Genomic DNA, 23,919 nt, shown 5'->3' with positions numbered 1-23,919 from the left:
AAACAATAAAGATAGATCTATGAACACTTCCATCTGTGATGGTGTTTCAGTATGTGGGCAGGAAGTTTCATGCAGATCTTTGAAATCTGACATAACCTTATGTTCTCAGGGATTCCCTGCCCCTCACCTTTTGGTGGAGATGGAATGAGGGGTCCAGCTGGTATGCCGTCATGGCCTGGGGTGAGGAATCGCCTCTCTCTTTCTGTGCCCTAACAGGAGAGAGGTTCTAATTAGTGACTCATTCAAGGCTGTAGAATGACCAGAGTTCTTGAATATGTAGTTGAGAATGGAGACCAGAACACCTTCTTTCAGGGATTCAACAGCCAGACTTCATAAAATTAGGAAAAGGAAGAGTTAATAATTGATGGGAAGTGCAGGCTAAGTTGCCACCATTTAGCTGACCTGCTGCATAATAGGTTGTAAGATTTTAGCAAGAGGTTTCTGCATTTAATCCATAACTTACAGATGAGCTTCAGTGTATCAGCTGTCAAAAAAAAATAGTTGTTGTAGATTTAGGGCTAATTGATGCTATATGCATTTCCAGGACTCTGAAAGTTAGGTAACGAAGCCTTTCAGAAGCTGGCAGTAGCCACTATGACTGATTCAATATGGGAGATGGGATATAATGAAGATAAACTACTAAAAGAATTACCATTGTTCATGCTGAATTCCACAGGTCTGAAATCCAGCATTTGTCAGCATATATCCAGTTGATGTATGCTCCAACTACATTCCCTGTATAGGAACTAGTTGGAGCAACATGGCAGAGAGGGTAATGAGGAAGTTGGAATGAGAAGAGTTGTGGGACAGCTTTCTGCTGGTATTCACTCTTGGCTATGCTAGAGTATACATCTTTACCAAGAGGCTGACATGCCTAGAGAATGATATTTACTCAGGTGATGAACCAAAATTGAGAAAAGTCCATCTTAGTTTAAATCCTCCCCACCCCCTTGAAAGTAGAAGCCACTGAGAAGGAAGAAAGGGAAATCAGATTGTAAACCATATAAATCATAATGTAGCAACTTCTCTTTTTTTTATAAGAGAAGCCAAAAAAAACAAGGAAATCTATGGTCAGCAGAATTTGGAGAAAGGAGGTTTCCTTTTTCTTTTCTAAGTATGGTGGGAACAAGGAATTCTAACAAAGTCACTTTCAGAAAAGGAAGGTGCAGTCAGTAAATGTTTGTTTGGTACTGAAGATTGGGGACTGATGATGATGTCTGATTCTCAGGATGAAATACTTTCAATAAATATGAACGATAATTAAACAGCAGCCACTAAAGCTAGACACTTTGAAATCAGTACATTTGGGTAGTTTGCAGTGAGGACTTCTTAAAGAGCTGGCAAGGAGGTCTCTAGACTATTAATCTTTATTTTCAATAAGCCTCAGAAGGGGAAGATGGAACAACCAATAGGCCTGTCAGCCTGACTGATCTCAGACATAATAAAGGAACATTGTATATGAGACTTGATTAATTAAGGCACTGAATGTCAATCGACCTAAGTTCATAAGATATTGATCTCTGTTTTTTTCCCCTGAGATTACATGTTTGACATACAAAGGTTACTCTTAATACAATAGATTGATAGAGTATTTGACTTAGTACCGCACAGTATTTTGAGTGAGAACCTAGATGGACATCAATTCAATATGGCATACAGTAAATGGATTGAATGCTGGCTAAATGGATAGTTCTTAAACTGAAAATGAGGAATCATTATTAAGCAGGTATATTTCTAATATCATCTCACAGGGATCAGTTCTTAGCTATATGTTATTCAATATCTACTACTGAGTGTAGACAGACCTAACAATTCTAGTCCTGTTCCATCCAGTGTTATGATTTAGCTTGTGTATTGCTATAGGAGCATGCAGAGGTAACAATGGATGCATGTTGCCTAGCAGCAGCTTCCCCTCCCCTTTTAAAGTGGTTAAAAAGTATGTTTGCCCATAGCCTTGATCCGTGACTGAGAAGTAAACCTAGATCTATGGGGTGGTTAGCCTCAGCCCATGGGCCAGATCCAGCTTGCAGAGCCACTCTGTCTAGCCTGAAGGGTTTCCCACAGATCCAGAAGTTGGGCAGGGGGTGAGAGGCAGGGAAGCAGTGGCAGCATTAATTACTGTTTCCCTGCTGCCAGTTTTCCAGACCTGTGGGGAGCCCCACGGGCCAGATGAGAGTAATCCTGCATAATAGATAGAACCTGTTGGGCTGAGTGGACATAGTATGGACCCTATGGAGGTGGCACAGGCCCAATCCAGATGGCATAGAGTCCAGTGGAGGTGGCATGGACCTGATCCAGGCAGCACAAGACCAAATGGAGGCAGCGAGGGCCCAATCCAGGTAGCATGGGCCTAGTCTGGCAGCGCAGGGCTGAGCGGAGGGAATACAGGCCCAATCCAGCCAGTGGAACAGCCCTGTGCTACTCATTTGATCCACAGGACCAAATGATTGAGCACCACTGACATAAAAACATTCCTTATTAACATTTGCAGACAAAACAAAGATTAGGAGACAGATTAATAATCCATTTGTGATTGGTACCACTGGTTTAAATGAGTGCAAATTAACATTTTAATATAGCCAAATATAAACTTGTACATCTAGAAACCAAAAATATAGGCCTTACTTCTCTGTTTGCTTTCTGAACACCCTCCAGAAATCATTCCAGCACTGCTCTTGTTTCAGATCTTAATCTTGCTCAGATCTGTGTTCATATCTCTAGTTCATTTGTGTCTTTCTTCACAATGTCCTTTCATCTCAACCTTGGCCTTCCCATTTTCATTTTTTCCTTTTCCTTCAGTTTTCAATTCTATCACGCCCTGTACTTTCTCCTTCATTATACAGGCTATGCTCTAGTCATCACATTCTAGCTTCCTTGGCTTTCTTAGCAGTGCTCCTCACACAAAGTCATTTCCTACTGTTGTCATTTCTGCATCACTCAATGAAATATTCAATATCCACCTTGGTATTCTTATCTCAAGTTGCTCCAGTGCCCTTTCATCCTTCCTTTTTGTTGTCCGAGTATCTGCTCCATGCAGTGACACCCATGTCACCACTGACAGATCTTTGTCTTCAGTTTGCCCAATATCTTTTTTTACAATACCTAAAACTGTTTTCCATTTATTCCTCCCTGTTTGAACTGCCTTTCTTTCTTCTGTTTCCTAGCTGCCTTCATTATAGTATGCAGATCTAAAGTACTTGAGCATCCATGCTTTGTTTAGGGCATACCTTTTCCTGTATTTCACTACTATGTCTTCCAGCCATCTTGGCAATTTACCATTACTGCTGTTCATCTGGTATTTATTTTTAGGGCAACTTTTTAAAAAATTTTCTGCTCATTTATATACTTTTCCTGCCCTTTCTCTTCTGTCTGTCCTGTTACAATATTTTTGCAGATGATCATGATGTATGCGGGAGGCCTATATGTGCCTCTTCACTCTGCACATTCATTGTTAACCAGGAGCATGCTCACTGTTGAACCTTGGTTGAACCCTGCCACAATGTCAAACTCTTCTGTCATTCACCCTGCTGTTCTTGTCTCTGTACATTGCTTCTTCAACACTCACAATCCTTCAAAGATCCCTATTTATGCAGGATACATACATTACCTCTCAGTGAACAGAATGCCTTCTCCAGGTTCACAAGTAAGTAATTCAGTTTCTTGTTCCCCTCTCTAAATGTTTCTTGCTTTTGTCTCATCTTAAATACTGCATCTGTAATTTCGTTACCCTGTACAAATTCTTTTCTTTATCCATGATCCTTTCACATGCTCTTCAAGCTTTATTCTCTGTAGTGTCCACAACTTAGCACACCACCTTTGTACTTATGCATGGCTACTATTATACTTTCTTCCCACGTCCCTTAGGATTCATTCATCGTATCCAACTTGCTTCAGCAGTTGCCAGATCCACTTGATTCCTTCTTCCCACATCACTTTAATCATCTCTATAGAAATTTCTGATGGATCACACCTTTTACCATATTTAATTTTTTCTACAACTATACTACTTCCCTTGTTATTTCTGGTTCTGGTCCCTTAACTTTCTCTGTTAAATCCATTATTTCTCTTTAATTTTCTACAGTTAGTTCTTCAAAATGGTCTTACTGGTTCTTGGTGTCCTTTCCTTTAGTGAGGATGGTTCCAGCTTTATCTTCTATTGATGCTGCATTCCACATACAATGAGCACATCTACACGTGCTGCTATGATGATATTGTTACTGTGCTGTGATTTAGTACTTCCTTTTGGAAGTAACCAGCCCATGCTGTGCTGTATGCATGATGCACAGTTATTTTTAGCAGCTACTTCGCCGCAGTAGCATGCTATACTGGCAGAGCACGTTGCTACGGTGACGTAGCTGCTGGTCATGTGTAGATGCCTATGGATGCTGCGTCACTGTAGCGCAGGGGTGGTCAATTATTTTGCGTGGAGGGCTGTTTGCTGAGTTTTGGCAAGCCATCGAGGGCCACATGACAGGCAGCCAGAGGCAGATAGATATTAATTTTCTGAACTTTTTAGGGGCCCCATGGAATGGGTAGAATGGCCTGGTGGGCTGCATCTGGCTCGCGGGACACATTTTGCCCACCCCTGCGTAGCTCATTGCTATGGCGACATACTGTTATATATAAACCTGCCCCCTTTCTCAATGCTTTCTTTTTATATATTGTTTTTTCCTCCTCCTGCCACTTTTAAAATGTCATGTCATTCTCCCCATTCATTAGCTTTTTGGGCTTCCTTTTACTAGCTTTATATCTTTCCCGACTGATTATAATATCTAGTTTTTTGTTAATTTTTCATATTACATCCATTCTCCAGCCGTATGATTTGTATAGCTAAGTTATTTTTGCTCTCTTACCTCTTCTCTACGTTGCTCTATGTTTTGTCCTTTCAGAGTCCATACTTTAGTTCTTCCATTCCTCCTCTTTGAAAATCTGGTTTGGTGACCATATTGCTGGTCAAGACCTGGGTTTCCTAGATACAGCTTTGCTAAAATCTTGTTGAAGGTTCATCCTCTGAGACCACTGCTCTGAATGTTCAGCAGTGTTGGCAGAACAGTACCTTATTGGAGGACTGGCATGGAGGAAGTGGACTTAGTACTTTTCTCTCTAGAGATATGGGAAGCAACCCATCTCTTTACAGGATTTCAGCAAGCCTGGCTGAAGCTCAGATCCAGCCTCAGTGGGTGCATCTACACAAGGCAATTACCTGAGAACTGAACAATTAGCTACACAGTAAAGTCTCAGCGTCAACATGTGAAGCCCTATTAGGGTCAGTAAACTAATGAACTCTGCTGTAGATTAGTGCTTGTAAACACAAGTTCTATCCTACAGTGGTGTTCTTTAGTGCACAGCAACATGTGTAGATGCTGATAGGGCTGGCTGGGGCACAAAGATGCTTCAGGCTAGCCCTGTACTGGAGTAACCTTGTGCCCAAGCCAACCCCTCTGCATCATGATAAGCCGGGTCAGAGCAGCTCAGGCTAGCAGGCTGACTCCCGCAGTCCTCTTACCAGCTGGGGCTGCTCTGACCCAGATCAACGTGCTGCAGTCCTGGGTACACATGCAAACATGGTGCCTGGGAGCAATAAACTCCAGTGTGATATATGCTGGAGTTTATTGCATTGTATTTCACATGTAGATGTGCCCAGTTTGGTGAAGATTAGTACCATAGTTTGAACAAAGGCTGTGTGCACAAAGAGTAGAGGACAATAAAAAAATAAGAGCAAGCCCTTTTCCCCCAGGCATCCCTAGAACTCTTGGACCAAATCACCCAAAATTAATGCCGATAAGTTTGCTACAAGCATCTGCAAGCTTGATCAGTAATGATTTATTATTTTCTTTCAAATGTGGCTAGAAATATCAACTAGAAATTGAGCCAAGATGCAATCCCAGTAGGAATCCACCAAACTATCCCTCATTCCATGGTTATTCCTTATTAAAAAATATGTTTTGAGACCTTTCAGTAAGCCAGAATATAATCCACTTAATATGTGTCACATTGATGCTGCATTATGGTAAATTTTAATCAGCACCATGGTTTACAAAGCCTTGCAAAAGCTCAAGTAAATGACATTGACTTAAACTCATCAACAATCTTGAGTCATTCTGATAAAGTCTGTTTTCCATGAAAAGGTACTGAATGGCTTTGAATATATTCCCATCTTGTATCTCAATTACTTTTAGTCCTTTCTTCCCAGAAGTTTCCCACCCCTTGGGTCTGTTTCAGCTGTGGAAGGTCACAGGGTTCTGCATGTTGGAATTTTCTAGGTGAGAGTCAGTTTTCTTGCAAAGGAAAATGATAATGCTCCTATGTATAAAATCCCCCCACCCTCTGAGAAGAGGAGACTGAGGAGGAGCAAGTCTGGACCAAGTAAAGGGATGACAAAGGTCTTGAGGTGTTAATGGGGGCATGATACCAGGTTTCCTCTGATCACCTGTCAAATACCTGTGGCACCTCATGCCCTTTGAAAGAAGAACCCAGGTGAAGCCATTGGGAGGTGATTCCAAGAGAGACAGGGAAATCGGAGCCCTAATAAAGAGGATCAGCGGGACAGAACCCAAGTGCTAAGAAGTTGCTGAGATCCAATAGGAAAGAGAGTCAGACCATTTCACACCCACTCTAGGCTTTTGATATGGGTCCCTGTAATAGAAAAGGAGCTGTGGCACATCTAAGGAGAGCTGAAGGACATTTGTCCTGCATGATAATCAAATATGACATTGACTTTCACAAGCCCTCACAGGGTGGGCACAACTACTCCTGTAAAAAGGAAGTGAGGCACAGAAGTGAAAGGCATTACTACAAAGTTCACCTATGCAGAACTGCCAGTCCCTCCTCCCCACTTGATTTCACTCTCTTTAGTTAACTGATATTGCAAGCCTCAGGCTTAAGGATCTTAGATGCCTTGGATCCTTAAACTGAAATCCTTGCTTCATAGTCCAGGACTTAGGTTTAGCTCTGCACTCCTTCCTCAATTCAATACAGAAAGTGCCATTCTGATTTAAACTGCAGCAAAGCATACTTAGAGCACACCTCAGGAAAGACTTCCTAACTGTAATAACTGGAGGAAAGTGTAACAAACAGTGTAGGAAAACTGGGATCTCCTTCCCTGGGTGTTTTAAGAGACTGGTGGACATTTGTCTAGGATGTTTAGATATAGTGCATCCTTCATCTCTGCTGAGATTAGACTAGATGACTTTTGAGGTCCTTTCCACCCTTGACTCTGATTATTTTCTATATGATACTACTCGTATCCTTTACATCTGCACAGCAAAATGGAGTGACCAGACCAGGGGTAGGCATAAGCATGTTCAGGCTAGGATTGGTAATAGAAACAGGAAAGACATGACAGCATTGGTGTCAACAGAGAAGCCAGCAACCAAGGTAAAAGCCCGATCAGGACCCTAGAGATGTACTCTTTGCTGTCTCATGCTGGTGTCTTGTGTTTACAAGTCTTCATTATTCTTATGCCAGCTACTTAGCCTACAGGTAGTGTGCCTTCCTGTACTACACTCACACCTTAATTTTGCTGTGTAGAAATACCCTGAGCTAGGTCTGTTCTTTTCTGGGTTAGCTATCATGAAATGGCTCTTTGCCAAGAGTCAGTGGTACCCTGGTTTCCTTGATTGTCTGCCTCTGATCTGATGTGCTTTCCCCAGGAATGGCTGCTTTGTGACCTAGAAGAGCTTAGAGCAACATTCTTTTAATGTTTTTCAGGTTATGGGGAAATTTTAAATTTTTCAGAATGTCTTCTGTTGTATTTATTTTGGTGGGTATAAATTATAAGACATTTCAGAAGTATATATTTCCCAACATAAATGGGAAGAAGAAATAACTTAAACTCCTTGTTTCACTTAAAACTGAAAAATGAATAAAATATGTTCATTGCAGAATGAAAATATTGCTGGAAATATTATTCCCTGACTTCAGTTAACAGACAGGATCATAGGTTTCCGTCTGCCCTTCACCCAGACTCCAGGCTTTTTATTTTTTTGCTCAATCCAGCCGTGACTTTGAATCTTACAGTCAGGGAGAATGTGAAGATTAATTAATTAGTTAACTTTTGCAAATCACTTTGAATATAGCAAGAGCTAAATAAGTGCTGTTGTTTTTAACCCTGTTCTTTCCCAAAGGAAAGCAGATGGACAAGAAAAGGTCCATGTACACAGCAGGAGGAACTGGATATTGGATGCCAGGATTGTGCTTTGAGTTCTGGAAAAGGTGTGGGGTCCAGTAGGGCAGGGGAAAGGGGATTGGGAAGCAGGACTCCTAGAAGCTTGTCCTATGCAAGCAGAAAGGCTGCACAAACACTATAAATTTAAAGCCTCCTGAACAGCAGCTTATTGCCAGCCCATTTTGTTTAACCATCACAAATGTAGTTAAACAAGGGAGAAGTGCACAAACTGGGAGAGAGCGCCTGGAAAAATCTCACTTTCAGCTGTCCAGCATGAGCTCACTGAATCTTGGAGCTATCAGTCATTTCCTTCCATACAACAACCCTGCTTTGTGCTACAGTCCTAGCTAGAGCTAACCTCCTCACTTGGGAGGGTGCTATGTCCTTCAGAGGTTGCCCTCCCCAACTCCCCCACTACTGACTGCCACTGACTCTTCCTGTGCACTCTGAGGGGCTGAGACTGTGGCGAGAGGCTCTGTCAAAGCTTCCTGCACAGCATAAACACTTGTGTTGGCTTCTGCTGCCAATTACAGCCAAATTACAGCCACGCCCCCCCCAGAGGTGGGATGTTACCAGCCATTAGCCAAGTGCTTTGAAATCAGTCTCCAGCACCACAGGGGGGTTGGAAAGAAGCAGGATGGGTTGAATGCATGTGGGGAAAACAGTGGAGGAGGGTTCAGGGGATCCAGATAAGGGAGACAGCTTATCAAGGTTGTTTTGAATTATGATGGCCAAGGAGGGTGGGGAAATTTCTCTCTGCATCAGATTTGATAGGGACTGGCTATGGGTGCACAGGACCTGAATGCATCATCACTCCCTTTCTTTCTGGTTTGGAGTTCAAGTTCCTCAACACTAAACTGAAGCAGGGAAATTCTTCCTTCCCCCTCCCAGCCTCAATCCACATTAGGGTATGTGTGAGAGCCTTCTCCTGAGCAAGCCACTTCCTTCCCAGCTTTGTGGGGAAAGGAGAAACTCTCTTCCCAACCTGGTCCTCTTCAAATGAAACTGCCTTGTTCTTCCCTTCACTTCCAGTCCTTCCAGCTAAATAATCTGTCCATGTATTAAGAGGGTATCTGGATCGACCAACGTGCCATTTAGATTTAGATCAGCCCCAGAGACGGCTTCCCTCAAAACAAAGGGGCCAAGTGACATCTACATGGGGAAACATCCTCTGGAACAGCATGTCTCAGCCTGTGGGTTGCTACCCAAAAGTGGGTTGTAAGAACATACGGAAGGGTTGTGAACAAACTTTAAAAATGGATCCTCCTTTAAAGGAGAAAAATGTGGGAAACTGTGACTTTTCCCTTGGAGACTGGCAGAGTTCCAGCCTGCAAGGGGCTGCTTGGGGACACCCATGCCCTCCCCCTCCCCCACACACTGGGGGGCTGGGACCTGGGGGTGGAGGGCACTGTGTCAAGACTGGCCATTGATGTTTATAAGTGGGTCCTGGTAGAAAAAAGTTTGAGAACCACTTCTATGAAGGGCAGGCTCAGGCAGATGCAAGAGGGGCAACCAGCTTGTTTGCAGCTTGGAGGCTGATGGGGTACCAGAACCTGAACCAAAAGGGCAGAGTGGAAGTCCTACCTCATGATCCCTTAAAATCCAGGCTACCTCTTCTGCACAGGGATCCTCACAACAAACAAAGGGGGGAGTGGGGTGAGCTGTCCCAAAGGGATTCTCCCACATGTCTTCCAAAGTGTCTTCCCTCCAGGGTCACCAACATGTTGGCTAGGGCTGCCAGCTCTGAATCTATTCCGGAAACTTTCCGGAACGCCAACGCGCCTGCGACACAGCGCCAGTCTGCCCACATGCCTGCATATATCACTTGTGGATGATGGTGCATAGACTTTACGTCAGGAAGACAAATGCACATTACCATTACGTTTAAAACACCCCCTGGCCTACTGCATACATGGGATTCAACATTTAATATTTCTTGTAATGAATGTGCTCTCACACATCTCCCGGGTGGCTCTCAGCAGTCTCCCGGAGATTTCTCTCTAATGCCTGGAGGCCCCAGGGCAGTGCTGGAGGGTTGGCTACCGCAAGGGCGGCCCTCGCTGGGTCTGGGAGGTTTGCCCCCTCTGCAGGGCGTGCTGGGGGGTGAAAAGGGCCGGAGGGCTGGCGGGGGGGCGAGGTGGGAGGAGGCCGGGGCGCACCCCCCCTCCCCGCCCCGGAGGGCCTTCGGCCGGGGAGGAGCGTCCCCGGCGGCCCGCGGGCAGTGCCCAGCCCGCGCCGGGCAGCATGGACGTGGCCCCGAGCCGCGGGGAGCGGGGCGCTGTGCCCACGCCGCGCCGGGCAGCGCAGGGCGCCAGGCCCGCCCCCAGCCTCTACAGAAAGGTAAGAGGGGCCGGGTGGGACTGATCCGGAGCGCAGCGGCCTTGGAGCGGGCCTTCCCTGCCCCCGCGCAAGTCCCGTGTCTGCCTTAGAAAATCAAAGGCGCTTAACTGCTTTGATTTAAAACTCGAGAGCCAGATGAAGCCGCATCTAAGGAAGGCGAGTTACAATCCACTCACGTGTGCTTTCACCCAGGAGCTCACCCTGCTCCCGCCTGGATGCCAGGCAGCGAAGCCGCATCCCCACTCGGTCTGACTCCACAGCCAGTGGTGTGGGTTTGTCTCTGCCCCTGAGAAAGCAGCTTGCCCGAGGGCTCCCCTGGACGGGTGGCACCTAGCAGTGGCTGCGCAGATCTGCCGATCAGTCATTCTGGTGCTTGGATCCCCCTGTGCTGCTGTGTCCATGCCCCTGCATCCCTGGTGACTGCAGCCTGTGCTTTGACTCAGTGAGCCCCCCATCTACTGACACTAGAAAGGGTTGCTTTTGTCACTAGAGAAATTTAAAGCTAAAGAAAGCTATGGAGTTGCACTGTGACCAACAGCCCCAGCACAGATTTCATTTTCATTTCACCGTGAGTATGGCCTGACCCTGCCTGCAAGGAACCTGAAGGTGCCCGTACATGAAAGCCCGGTCCTCATGACAAATACACTTCAAACTGGGGGTTCTCCTTGGCTGCCTGTACCGTTCATCCTGTACCAGTACTGACTGCAAGGGAATCTGGGCCTTGGCTCCCCTCATGTCAATGGCTGAAGCCAAGCTAGGGAGGACTGGGGTGTTTTCCTCAGGTGTCAGTGTACCATACAGGCTGCCTTCAAAAGGGAAGGGTAGGAGGCAGGAAGACTGGTCAGGATGGTTCCATGTATCCAACCAGGCCTTGTCAGAAACTGTGGTTAGTGCCAGTTTTCATTATAACACATACATTCAGGCACTCTGTTACTGCCAAATCCCTGCCTTTGAATCCCTGTTTCTGACTGCAGGACTCTTCTTCCCCTTCCCCACTACTTCTCATCACTCAGCTCCCAGCTGGAAGACTCCAGCGCTCTCAGCAGCTCCACATGTGCCCTCTACTGGTTCTTGAGCCACCAGCATTTCATAGATTTCATAGACATTAGGGCTGGAAGGGACCGTGCAGATCATCTGTTCCAGCCCCCTGCCCAAGTGCCCGGAAGTCTGCTGGTTTCAAGTGATCCCAGCAAGATAAGCATCCAAGTGTATCTTAAAGGTGTCTAGAATAGGTGCTTGCACCACTTTAAGTGGGGAGTCTATTCTAGACTTTGGGGACTTGGACAGTAAAAAAGTTTTTTCTTATGTCTAGCCTAAAACAGTCTTCCCAGAGTTTGTGACCATTGGACCTTGTCATCCCTTGGGTTGCCCTGGTGAACAGGTGTAATCCTAGTTCCTGGTGCATGCCCCTTATGTACTTATAGGCTGCCACCAAGTCCCCCTTGAACCTATGCTTCTCCAGGCTGAAGAGTCCCATGTCTCTCAGCCTTTCCTCAAAAGACTTGTTCTCTTGTCCTCTGATCATGCACATGGCTCTCCTCTGGACTCTCTCAAGCTTCTCCACGTCCTTCCTAAAGTGCAGAGCCCAGGACTGGATGCAGTACTCCAGCTGCAGCCTTGCTACGGCTGAGTACAGTGGGAGGATGACTTCCTGGGTCTTGCTTGAGATGCATTAATAGATGCAAGCCAGGGTTTTGTTTGCTTTGCCAGCTGCAGCATTGCAATCTCCCTTCCTCCTCCCCAAGGAAGCAGGACCTGCTGCTTTACTCCTCCAGAACCAGGCTTCTTTCTCCCCTACTCCAATGTGGGGAGGCAAGGTGGTGACCAGTTTTCATCTTCTTCCTGCAGCAGTCCCAGGTAGGGGTGGAACCATTCACTGGAGTGGAAAGGGAGCCTATTTAGAGCAGATAGCTTTTCACATAAAGTCCACTTAAACTGTTGAACTCACTACCAGATTTCACTACACTGAATATCTCAGCTTGATTCAGAAGGATCATATACTGGTAAGGATAACAACGATCTCCAGAGTGATAATAGCAAATAATGAAACCTGAAGACAGGCAGCTGTGAAAAAGGCTGCAACCTTGGGCTCCTCTTCTTGGGCACAGACCACTCCCATCCCTGCATGTGTGAAAGAGTAATTTCCTGTGGGATCCCTGCAGGGTTTTCTGCACCTGTCCCTGAAGAATCTAATACTGGCCACAGTCAGAGACAGGACACTGGGTAAAATGGATATAAACTGATAGGAACACCAGAATGGAAGAGACCTCTTGTGTCATCAAATCTCTGCTTTCACAAAGAGGACTATGTCATATATTCCCTTTCATCAGCATATCAAGTTTCATCTTAAAAGTGGTGAGGAGTTTTGCTCCCATTCATCCTACTGCAAGGCTGTTCCAGAAACACAAGATTCCAGAATTAGAATCTTCTAATTTCCGGCCTATATTTATTCACAGTCAATTTATATCCATTTGTTCTTTTGCCCTCATTTTCGTTGAGCTGGCATAGTTCTTCCCTGATGTGTTTGCACTAGGCTGTTCTTCCTTCCTTTATATGTTTGCAGACTAGTAACATCGCCCTAAGGGAAGTTTTTACACATGCTGTGGGGGTGGGGCACTTTAATTTGATCACCTCTTGGCGAAACTGGCCAATTGTGGCCTTGGGTCCACCACGATCTGCTGGCTGGGGAACTGGCTCCATGGTTGGACACAGAGGGTGGTGGTTGACAGAAGTCAATCATCATGGTGCCCTGTGATCAATGGGGTCCCCCAAGGCTCTGTCCTTGGACCCATATTGTTCAACATCTTCATTAATGATGTGGACATTGGAGTCAGAGGCAGAGGTGGTTCAAGCACCTACATTGAATACCTTCAAGAGCAAATTGGATGCTTATCTTGCTAGGATCCTATGACCTCAGCTGATTTCTTGCCCTTTGGGCGGGGGGGCTGGACTCGATCTTCCGAGGTCCCTTCCAGCCCTAATGTCTATGAAATCTATGAAATTAGAGGGCCTGGAGCATCTTGTGTATCAGCATCCCCACACTTCAAAATAGCAGCTGGTGTGCTTTATCTCAAACTTGTGGAAGGAACTTTATCTAAAGTGCCCTGCTGCCATTTTGAAGCGCGGGGACTCTGATACACGAGATGTGGAGGCTGACTGGAGTGTGGCAGTTGCCATATTCCTGCAGATTTGATTAATGGAGACTGCTCCAACACACTGTAATTACAGTGCGTTGGAGCAGCCTCCTGCCTCATGTACAGGCACTCTAGGTGCTTAAATCCAAAATGTGATCCAAGAAAACCAGCTAACAGCTGCTGAACCATGGAAGTACCCAAAATTCAATGAGTGCCTTTCTTTTCATCCTGCCGTGCCTTTTTTTTCACCTTTTCACCCTCATGTTGATGATTCTTTGCACACACAGAGCTGCTCTGGCTAGAGCAGTTAGGTGCCTACCTGCTACGTACACTCTTCTGGGGTCCAAAAAACTCACTGGAACAATACCCTAGTGCCCTGAAGGGCCCGATCCAGTCAGTGTGCTCCAAGCCTCTCATAAAAGGCTGGCATAGCTACTTTACTTTTAAATCACCACTGCTTGCCTTCTTTTTAATAGCCTACTGGTTAGAGGACTTGCACTAGAAGCAGGAGATGGGGCATCTAGGTCCTTCAGACCTGTAGCTCCCACCTTCCAGAGTGTTGTGACAGCCTTGCTATAGTGAAGCACTGGAGTGCACACTCCACCTCTTCTGTTGAAGCAGGGCTAGTGTTCAGAAAATAACCTAAGACCCATAGAGCCCAGAGAGAGAACACAAGCGGGAGTGGGATTCTGCAGCTCAGTGGTAGGGATTGTCCCTGAGAGGGTGGAGTTTGCATTCCAGTCCCTGCTCCCAGGATTATTTCTGTTGTGTATCCAATGGCTGCTTCATGGCAAATGAATTAACAGTGAGGGAACAGGGACCAGGACCCAAGGGAGTATTCCTGGCTATACAAATAAGTGCATCTTGGCAAATGGTCCAGGTCAGTTTGTGTGACTTGCCTGTCTCCCATTATTGTTTACCAGTCCATCAGTTTTTTTGTTATTTGCATGCTTCATCAGCATTAGTTTTGTGTTTTCTTCCACATACAGAGGATTCCTTTTTTACCACTTCTTTGAGATCTGTTAGTCAACTAGTTGTTATCCTATTTTATAAAACAAGTTAAACTGATTCTGTATATTGCATTTTTTCAAAATTAGAATGTTGTGCGGTTAAGCCAGATGCCTTACAGTAAGGCAGCTACCTTTGTTGACCAATCCTGCAGTTTCATCAAGAAGCAATATCCGGCCTCTTTGACAAGATTTTGTATAAAGCTATGCAGATTGCTATTTCCATCATTTATTTCTTCACTGATTAGCTTCCCATGATTTTTTCTTGGGTTAAGGTTAAAGTAACTAGCTGTCATTACTGGACCATATCCTTTGCCCTTCATTAAACACAGGCACAATAATTTGCTTTTTCTAGATCGCTGGAACCTTTCCAGTGTCCCAACATGTGGTAAAAATCAACATTAATGGTCCAGAGAGCTCCCTGGTTATTTGTTTGAACACTCTAGGCTGCAAGTCACCCAGAGCCACCAACATAAAAAGTTTAATAGCTAATGTTTGACATTCTCCCTAATAACTAACAGGATAAAAAGTATTTAGTTTCACTGTAAAATAGGAATGTAAGAGATGCCATACTGAGTCAAACCACAGGCCCATCTAGCCCAGTGGTCTTCAGCCTTTTTAGATCCAAGGTACTCCCTCACTGGACTCAAGTCACTCCTCAAAAATTGCCAGCTCTCAGCTTTCACTCATTCTGTGTCTACAGAAAAATAGTAGAATACTTCTTCTGTTGCAAAGAACTCAGAAAACCCACAACAGGTCAGAATATTTTTGACACTATGAATTCCTATTTGAAATCTCTGGGTTTTTCTTGTGAATCATGCCCATGTATGTATCCATAACAGTGGTAATATTGAGTGGCACCCCTAAAAGTATCTTTTGCCATCCTGGTTGAGAATCACTGATCTAACCCAATATTCTGTGTCTTAGTGCCTGCATCTACATGAGCTGCTGACTGTGCAGTAACAACTACACAGTCATTTAGTATTTGTATACCAGGTATTAAATGACTGTGCAGTAACCAGAGTTACTGTGCAGTAGCATTGCCCAATTGCTTTTAGGTGATGCTGACTGTGCAGTAGCTCATTTTTAGTGCGCAGTAGCATCGCATCATGCTTCCTGCCACACAACACTACTGCACAGTAGTAATAAGCTGCTGTGCAGTCAAAGTCTCATGTAGACATGCCCAGTGTCACAGACCAGATGGTAAGGGGAAGAATATTTATGCTGGATTTCCTATCAAGGCTGAGCTATCCCCTGCCCCTCTTCCCTTTCAGCTTCCAGCATGCAGACGGCAAGGAATTTCTAATATGGAAGTTGTACCCCTAGCTATCATGCATAATACTGGTGGATCTATCCTGCATGAATCTTCGTACCCTCTTTTGAACATGGTTAAATTGTCTGCCTCTGCTTTGTCTTGTATATCTTCCACACGTTACTGGTAATTCCACAGAGTGTGAAAAAGAACTGCCTAATGTTTGTTTTAAAGCTGCTCTCTAATAATTTAATTGTATGGCCCCTAGGTCTAATTCTAGTTTAGATATGGCCATCATACTCCTTTTCAGATACAACAAGTATGTATTGAATCTTTTTGTCTTTTCTGCATCACCCTACCATACTCACTTGAACTATGAGCTAGAATTTAATTTGTTCTGGATATCTTTAAACATTCCTATTATCATTAACTCTGCTAGCCATACTTTTTTCCATATATATAGCTCCCTCATCAGTTGTCTACATTTCCTAATTATTATCTACACATTGCTATCAGCTTCCCCAGTTTTCCAGTGCACATAGTGAATTTGCTTTGCTCGTCTTCAATTATTTTGCCCATCTCAATCTGCCAGCATGTTCATCTTGTACTCGCCCTTCCTCTATGCTGCTTCCAATGATTTCCTAACATCTGTATGCCAAGCATCCATTTTCTTCTCATTCTAATCTATCTTGCAGACCTATTTCTTTTGCAAGGAGCAGAAAAGCCAGTGAAGCAGATCACTGTAGCACCATCAGAAGCCCTTTTTCAAAGTAACAGACAAGGAAGTGTAAAATAGGTGTTCCCATTTGTACTTGTTTTTTGATAGATTAAGGTGGTCTGGGAGGACTACCTTTGCCTCCCAAATAAAGTTTTTTTTTAAATGTGATTGATTTTCACCTTAGAAATCTTAGGAACATCAAACGTGATTTTTCCTGATTTTGCTTGGAAATGTGGATCAGGACTTTTCTCAGCCCATCTTTGATGGTGCACAATGTTGAGCATTCTTATCTGTGTGGGTATTCACCTTACAAAGGCAGGAATAAAAATCAAGACAATTTTCAATAGTCTCCATCTTAATCTAAACACAAAAATTGGATTGGGCTGCTTGAATTGAATTAGTTGGATGAAACCAGTGTAAATTCCTGTGTGTATACCTTTGTATGTTTAACAATTCAACTTCGAGTCTTTTTAGTTTTGCCCACACACCCTGGAACAGGAATAATTAAATTTGTTGTAATTCACATATTTGTTATTTTTGTGCAATTCTGTGTATGGATGCTCTTATTTTGGATTAAGGATATTCTAATTTTAATTCAGCTGTAAACTTCAATAAATTTAGTATCCTGTTTTGATTGTAATTTATCCAAAATGACTGTCATCATACAGATAGGCATTGACCTAGCAAAACTGCAAATTATATTAGGTTTAATTCTTCCAGTTGCCATTTAGGGATAAAATTAGCCTGTCTTTCTTTCTAGCCTTCACATCTTTTAATTTTCCCACAGTCCATCAAGCCCCTGGTTGAGAAGCGTCGCCGTGCTCGGATCAATGCCAGCCTGGAGCAGTTGAGAAGACTCCTTCAGCAGAATCCAGAGAAGCAGGTGAAATCAGCCATTAGGCTGGGAAAGGGAGGCTAAAAAGTAATCATATTTCACCTTCTTTGTCAGTATCTCAAAACTGTTAGAACTGGAGACAACCCATTGGGGTGCTTCAAAACTACCAAGGCATGCAGGAGATCAACACTGCCTTCCTGAAATTCACTAGTCTCTGCTTTTCTCCTTCTGTCTGAACGGTATAGGATAATTTTCTAATTGACCCCTCTGCCTTTTTGATCCATTTCCCCAGGATGCTAGAGCCCTGTCACGGCTGGAGAAGGCAGAGATCCTGGAAATGACTGTACAACAACTACAGAGACTGAAGAAACCAGGTACATTATTTTTATGGCTCCTAATGCTCTCCTACCTCAAGCCATGGGCCAGGGGCTTAGAGAGACAGAGCATGCCTAACATCTTGAGGGTCTGAGCCTCATAACTGGGTTAGGGAATGGTCAACCACAAGTTGAATCCAGACAGAACTTGGTTTACTACCAGATAGACACACAGAGAGGACCCAGATCCCCACTCTTTAGCTCAGGTGTATGCTAGTAACTCCATTACGACCAGTTATGCCCGTGTAAAGCTGCTGCCTCTGCCTTTCTGCCCATTTCCTGTAGGCGTTCTATTCCTGAGCAGAAGGTATTTGAATTGGTAATACATGGAAGCATGGGAGCAGAGGTGAGGCCCTTACTTAGGAAGGGGAGCTAAAGAATTTCATAGTTCTTTCTTATACTGACGCTTTCTTCCCCTTCTCTCCTCAGACATAGCTGCTTCCAAGGATGGCCAAGATTTTGCTGCTGGTTACTGCCATTGCCTCACTGCTGTCAGCAACTTCTTAAGCTCAGTTGGCTCTTCACTGAATCAAAACATAAAGTCTCAGATCTTGCGTCAGCTGGAGGATGCATCCAAGGTCAGATCCACTGGTGCTCCGGACCAGTCTCCCAAAATCTGGCAGCCCCAGGAGGTTAATTTGCCTTCCACTAAGCCACATCTACACCAATCCTCAGCCTTCCTTTGTGTAACTGCTCCTGCCTTGCTGCCTCCTGGAACCACTATGACCTTGCCAGCTTTAGAAACCCAGTCCTGCCCCAGGGAACAGATGTCTGAAAGTCCTGCTTTGGGGTCACAGCCACCCCTTCCTCCATCACTCTCCCAGACTCTTATAAACCCCCCTGCCACACTGCAGATGTGGAGACCTTGGTGAACCACAACCTGGAAGACTGTCCCCATCAGGTCTACTTATTAAGCCAAAATGGAAAGCGAGGGTGCATGGAGCTACCTTCTCAAGCAAAGGAGGATCTACCCCAATCAACCATGTCTGGGGCACTGTGAATACCTGCTCCCAGTTCTGCACCTTATTACCACTAATGGAAAGTTGGTACATAGTAAGGGTCTGCTGCAACTGGCTGTTCCCACAGATGTTCTAGAACAGGACAGCATCTAATGAACAATTGGCTGGGTCTTCCTGCCTTCCACAGCCAGCACATAGCAGGGCACTCAGTGGGCAGGAACTTCATAGCCCTAGGCTTTGAGGTGATGCACTGACTGCTATCGTTTGGCCAGTGCTTAGTCCCTGTCAGCATAGCACTGATATTGTTTAAATAGCATGAAGATATTGAACAGTATCAGTAAGATCCTGCAGCAGCAAAACCTGAAGTATTACTACCTTTAGTCTGTGCCAAGGAAATTTATGAAAGAATCCTCTGACCCAGCATCTACAACAACAAGGGCTGGTTTTAACATCCCAGGAGGTCCCTTCCAGCCTTTGTCCCTAGATGTGCTATTTTTTATAATTCACCTTGTAGCCCTTTTGTTATTGAGACTAGCTATCTTTCTCCCATATCACCACCCCGTGATGCAGAAAAATGGTTGGAAATTAACTGAAGTTTTTCCCCTGTGATATGTAGGTACCCCCCAGGATTCCTCAGCTGATCATAGCAAACCCATAATAAAGACCAGCCAAACGTATTCATTTACACATGAAAGTACAGCAGTGCAAAAGGCGGGGGGGGGGTTAAAACAAAAACACCTAAAACATTTATATCTTGTCATTGAGCATTGTTTCTGAATTAGCACTAGGAGGAAAGGGAATTGGAAAACAAAAGAAATCCATAAGGTTCTCTCTCAGATCTATTTGCCAAGAAAGTGAAGGGAGGTGTTATTGGAGGGAAGAGGGTTGTTAGGGCAACAGATCTGCAACAGGCAAATCAGTTCCCTCAGGACAGATTAAAGAAGCCAAAAAAAATGACCCAACTCCATTTTCTTTAGAGCTTTTGTTCCTTTATTCAGTAGACATCTAGTTACAAGTTTCAGAAATTAAAAAAACTGAGGGAATTGATTGGAAGGAGGGTTCAAGGGGTTACAAACTGGTCCAGCTCTTGTTCTGCTCTACCTCCCATATGCACATCCTTTCACCCTCCCCATACTTTAACAGGGAGCAACAGAGGAAGTGGGCTTTCCTCTCACTAAGGGGACTAACAAGGAACCCAGGATAATTTCTTCACAATCATTTCAGTTCCAGAACCGGCCAAAGCCAGGCACAGAAGAACTGGACGGGATGAAAAAAAAAAACCCATGGTACTGGCCCTTTGTGCCCACCAATACTGGCAGAAGTAATAGAGCCAAAAGGGAGACTGGAAAAAAGTAAAGGAGAAATTGAGGCAGGGTTATAAACGTGTCCACTGTACAACATCAACATCCCCATGCCTCTAGCAACACCCCTACTGGGCAAAGAGACTAGTGCAGAGGGTTAGTTGCTTTATTCAATTCTTAAGAGGATGGGGGAGTTTAATATTAAATTCAAAAAGGGTCCAAGCGGTGCTTTGAAGGGGCTTCATCAGTTTCACTGTCTGTACCTGGGGAAGGTGGCAGAAGAGAAAAGAGAGAAAGCACAAATTAGAGGTGTATGAAAAGGGAGAGCGCAAACAGAAACCCAACCAACCAAAAACATTGCAATTTAAAATTCAAATTTATGAATCATGCCAAGTTCTAAACCAGACTCCAGCAGACCCTCTTTGGACCACTGGAAGGGCAGAAGCCAGCACTTTGAAACCCAAACTCTCACAAAATCCAGTTCATTTATAAAAATAGGTGCAGGTCCTACAGAGAATCTCCCAGATTTAATGGAGTGGCATCTGCAAACACTAGCTACTCAGCTTTCTAAAACCTGCTTCTCCATTGCCCTGAACTGTTTAAATCTGCAGCTGCATGTTGAACAATACTAGGGGAAGACCACAAATCCCACCCATTCTGAGGCACACATGGAAGAACTTCCGGGGGGGGGGGGGTGGTAGGTGGAGGCATCTTTGTCAGTCTCCCTCCCTTTTCATCTTAATAGTCCACACAAAACCCTTCCCCAAACATGGGGTCATCTCACCAATCCCCATGCAGTTTGGAACCATATACTCAAATTTTGAGATTAGCAAAAATAGGATGCAAAAATAGCAGAGGGAAGGGAGAAGGAGCCTATTACTGGTCCTTAGAGTATGCTCCCCTTATCTGTTTAACCCTCACCTCAAAGCACCCCTGTTTGGGATTGTGAAAATGAGATTCAAGGGGATGAGGTAAAATCACAGTGGGCAGAGAAAAAAGATAAAACTTACAAGAAAGCATAGGTAGATGTGGGGGTGATCATACTGCACCCCCACACAGTCTGCTCTGGATTCACCAGTCATACCGACGGGACTGTCTGGATGGAGAATCCTCAGGACCTTGGATAGCAAGACGCGTTCCTTCAGTTCGGCGGCCACTGCTGCCTTCATGACGTCGATAATCTAGCCCTCGTTGTGGCCGGTACCGGGATGTCTCTCGTCTCCACTCATCATTAAATGCAGCTGCATCATCTACATTGAGGAAGAGAAACAGCTGACTCAGATTGGAGGGCAAGTTAGGATGTGGAGGTCTAGTGAGCAGGGCATAGACAGCACTCACTCTCATCCATGTTTATGTAGTCTTGCCTCTCCTCCTGGTCCCCTGTACGATGATTCCTTGAGCGCTGCATGATGTGTGCTCGCTCCCCAATGTGGTGCCCAATTGACATTTGCTCTAGGCCACTGTCCGAGTCCCGCACAGTTCGTCTCGTCTCACGGATCTGAGAGTGGAGAGCAGTGCAGAATTAAATCCTCACCTCACCCTCCCAGTCTCCTCTAGCAGCCTCCAATTCCTCCATGCGGCATCCTAGATGTGTGCCCCCCCCAACCACCACCAAGCTTCTTTCTACTGCTTTGAGAATGGCAGACATGTCAACAAGGGAGAAACAAACTCCTCACATGGCCTGGGACACAACTCATTGAGTCATGTCCTTTTGAGAACTATGAATCAAAGCCTGTGAAGAAGTGCTGCAGGCAGCCAGGGTCAAGCAGTGACCAAACCAACTGCCTGGTGCCCTGCCTGGTATTGGGTATGAAAAGACAAGTCTCCTCACCCCACCAGGTGCAGAACGCATCTCTGAGGTCTCCTGATAGACTTTGGGGCCATCACCCAGGTTGGAATAAGAGATAACTGTTGAGGAGGTAAATGTCTGACAGTTGGCACCACTTGTCATATGTTCCTGTAAAAGGTGGAGAAAGCAGAAGGAAAGAGACCAAGAGACATAAAAGATATCAGCTTTTCCTAGGTTTGTCTACTGGGGTCAAAATAATGCTGAGAGAGCCCACCCCATGGCAAATACATCCTCCCATTAAAGTCAACTTTGTTTTTCTGAAAGGAGGGGTCCATCCTTTCTCTCTGCATCCCTCTTTGATCCCCCCCCCCCGAAGAAGAAAGGCACACCCCATGCCACCTTTCTATTTCTGCATCTGCTCTGCAAAAAGAAGGTTACTCCCTACACTGTTCCAAGTTGTAGCTGAGGCCATATTTACAGCTAAGGTAGGGGTAATGTCATAGAAGCAGCAATAGCCCTGGTGGGAGAGGTGGAAAATAGGAGACACTGGATGGCAGAAGTGATGTCAGTGTGTGCTTGTTAATGCAAGAGAAGTTTCAGAGAAGGTTCTTACCATGTTCCCAATCATGTCGTTCATCATTCCAAACATGTCCATGAAACCACCTGCCTGAGGAAGGGAATGGGTAGAGAGAAGGTAGGAAGGAGGAACAGAGTCAGGTCAGAAGGGCAAGGGGGAAGAAGAGACGAATGAACAAAGTAAGATGCACAGAAACAACTACTCTAAACTTGGGATTTCTTCCCACCCCAACAGAACAGGCCAGATCTCAGGACTGTAGAGAGCACCCCACTCAGTCCCTCCTTCCCAAGATCTCAGACCTTCCAGGTGTAGTGGGGCTCTTTTATCACTCCCCTTATGGATGCTCCTATTTCCCTGTAAGCATCCAACTGAGATCAAGTGTTAGCAAAATTTAAAGCCTAGGGTAAACTGAGGCAGCCAGTTCCACAGATTCATGATGCAATATGATAACAACATTAACTTATCAGCTTTGGTTTGCTCCCCTCCAATTTAGTTGAGCAGGCTGTTATTAAAGGAATTAAAGGAGTACATGATTCAGGTACTCTTGTTGGCTTTTCTTGTCCCATCCATTTTTTTTCCCCCCAAGTGCTCTTTTTTTTATTTTTGACTAAACTATTCTAAGATAAACACTCCATCTTCTCAACCTCTTCACATGGTAGAGACTCTTGAGAGAGAGATCACTGGAAACCAGAACCATCCCTGTTTCTGCTATATCCTTTTTAGAGAGGTGGCCAGAAAGGAATGCCTTCCAGGTAAGGGAGTCTCACCAATTTATCTCAGATCACTAGAACAGCACCCAAATTATTTTCCATCTCATTACTGTGTATGCTAAAACTCTGTTGTTTTTTGTGACAGCCACTGCCCACTGTGAGCAAAGATTTCTGTTGTTCCTCTTTAATAACGTCCAGGTCATTTCACTGCATGATTACAATGCCCAATTCAGATTTGGCACCTGTCCTTGGAACCTAACAAACAGCCCTACTCTGAACTTCACATAGTGCACTGTACCTGTGACTCTCACTCAAGATCCTAATTCCAAAGGTCATGTCTTCTCTTTCTGGACATCAGTATACCACTTCTAATTATTATTGTTTGTGGTACTGTACCTCAGCAGAGTCATGGCTGAGATTAGGGCCATATTACAAGTATAAACATTTACGAAGACACATTCTCTACTCCAAAAAGCCTGTAAGCCAGAACAGAATAGACAAACAAAGGGTAGGAGGTGAAGAAGAGGCACAGAGAGGAACTAATTCTGGATTCTAGTTGAGTTCCTGACTCACTGGCCCTCATCCAATAAAGGCCTTCCCCCAAGGAAGACTCTGGTGTCTTTTGTCCTTCCTGTGATCACTGCAACTGGATAGCTGGTAGCCTCACTTAGAGGTAGCTGCTTTTTAGTTCTGCTGGCTGTACAACTTCAGGATAAAGCTACGTGCTGGCAGGGTTCGAATTATACTTTGACTCTT

At 44.8% G+C, this 23,919-nt stretch overlaps 2 protein-coding genes across 4 annotated transcripts in view; one reads left to right on the top strand and one right to left on the bottom strand.

Moving 5' to 3' along the window:
* Positions 1-10,390: 10,390 nt before the first annotated feature.
* LOC109319397 (transcription factor HES-4-like) lies at positions 10,391-20,350 on the top strand. Its single transcript, XM_019548914.1, has 4 exons — positions 10,391-10,507; positions 17,406-17,501; positions 17,746-17,827; positions 18,257-20,350. The coding sequence occupies exons 1-4, from the start codon at positions 10,412-10,414 to the stop codon at positions 18,697-18,699; spliced, it is 717 nt and encodes a 238-aa protein (XP_019404459.1). The 5' UTR covers positions 10,391-10,411; the 3' UTR covers positions 18,700-20,350.
* MLF2 (myeloid leukemia factor 2) overlaps positions 19,759-23,919 on the bottom strand; it is a 5,718-nt gene continuing 1,557 nt past the window's right edge. For 2 of the 3 annotated variants that reach the window (XM_019548911.1, XM_019548912.1), the window contains 5 exons: positions 22,490-22,543; positions 21,919-22,044; positions 21,426-21,585; positions 21,098-21,337; positions 19,759-20,350 (listed from right to left, as the gene is read on the bottom strand). In XM_019548911.1, the coding sequence (XP_019404456.1) occupies positions 21,159-21,337; positions 21,426-21,585; positions 21,919-22,044; positions 22,490-22,543 (519 nt within the window). In that variant the 3' untranslated portion in view covers positions 19,759-20,350; positions 21,098-21,158. The remainder of the gene's footprint in view (positions 20,351-21,097; positions 21,338-21,425; positions 21,586-21,918; positions 22,045-22,489; positions 22,544-23,919) is intronic. The other variant, XM_019548913.1, reaches the window with a different exon arrangement.

Source organism: Crocodylus porosus, unplaced genomic scaffold, assembly GCF_001723895.1.
Source record: "Crocodylus porosus isolate Cpor-Errol unplaced genomic scaffold, CroPor_comp1, whole genome shotgun sequence".
Taxonomy (NCBI): Eukaryota; Metazoa; Chordata; order Crocodylia; family Crocodylidae; genus Crocodylus; species Crocodylus porosus.
This window is presented reverse-complemented; position numbering and strand designations above follow the sequence as displayed.

Excerpts from the sequence above, each read along its gene's own strand:
- LOC109319397 (XM_019548914.1), top strand. The coding sequence starts at position 10,412 with ATGGACGTGGCCCCGAGCCGCGGGGAGCGGGGCGCTGTGCCCACGCCG. Across the intron at positions 10,508-17,405 it reads CCCCCAGCCTCTACAGAAAG|TCCATCAAGCCCCTGGTTGA; the intron begins GTAAGAGGGGCC and ends ATTTTCCCACAG. Across the intron at positions 17,502-17,745 it reads AGCAGAATCCAGAGAAGCAG|GATGCTAGAGCCCTGTCACG; the intron begins GTGAAATCAGCC and ends CCATTTCCCCAG.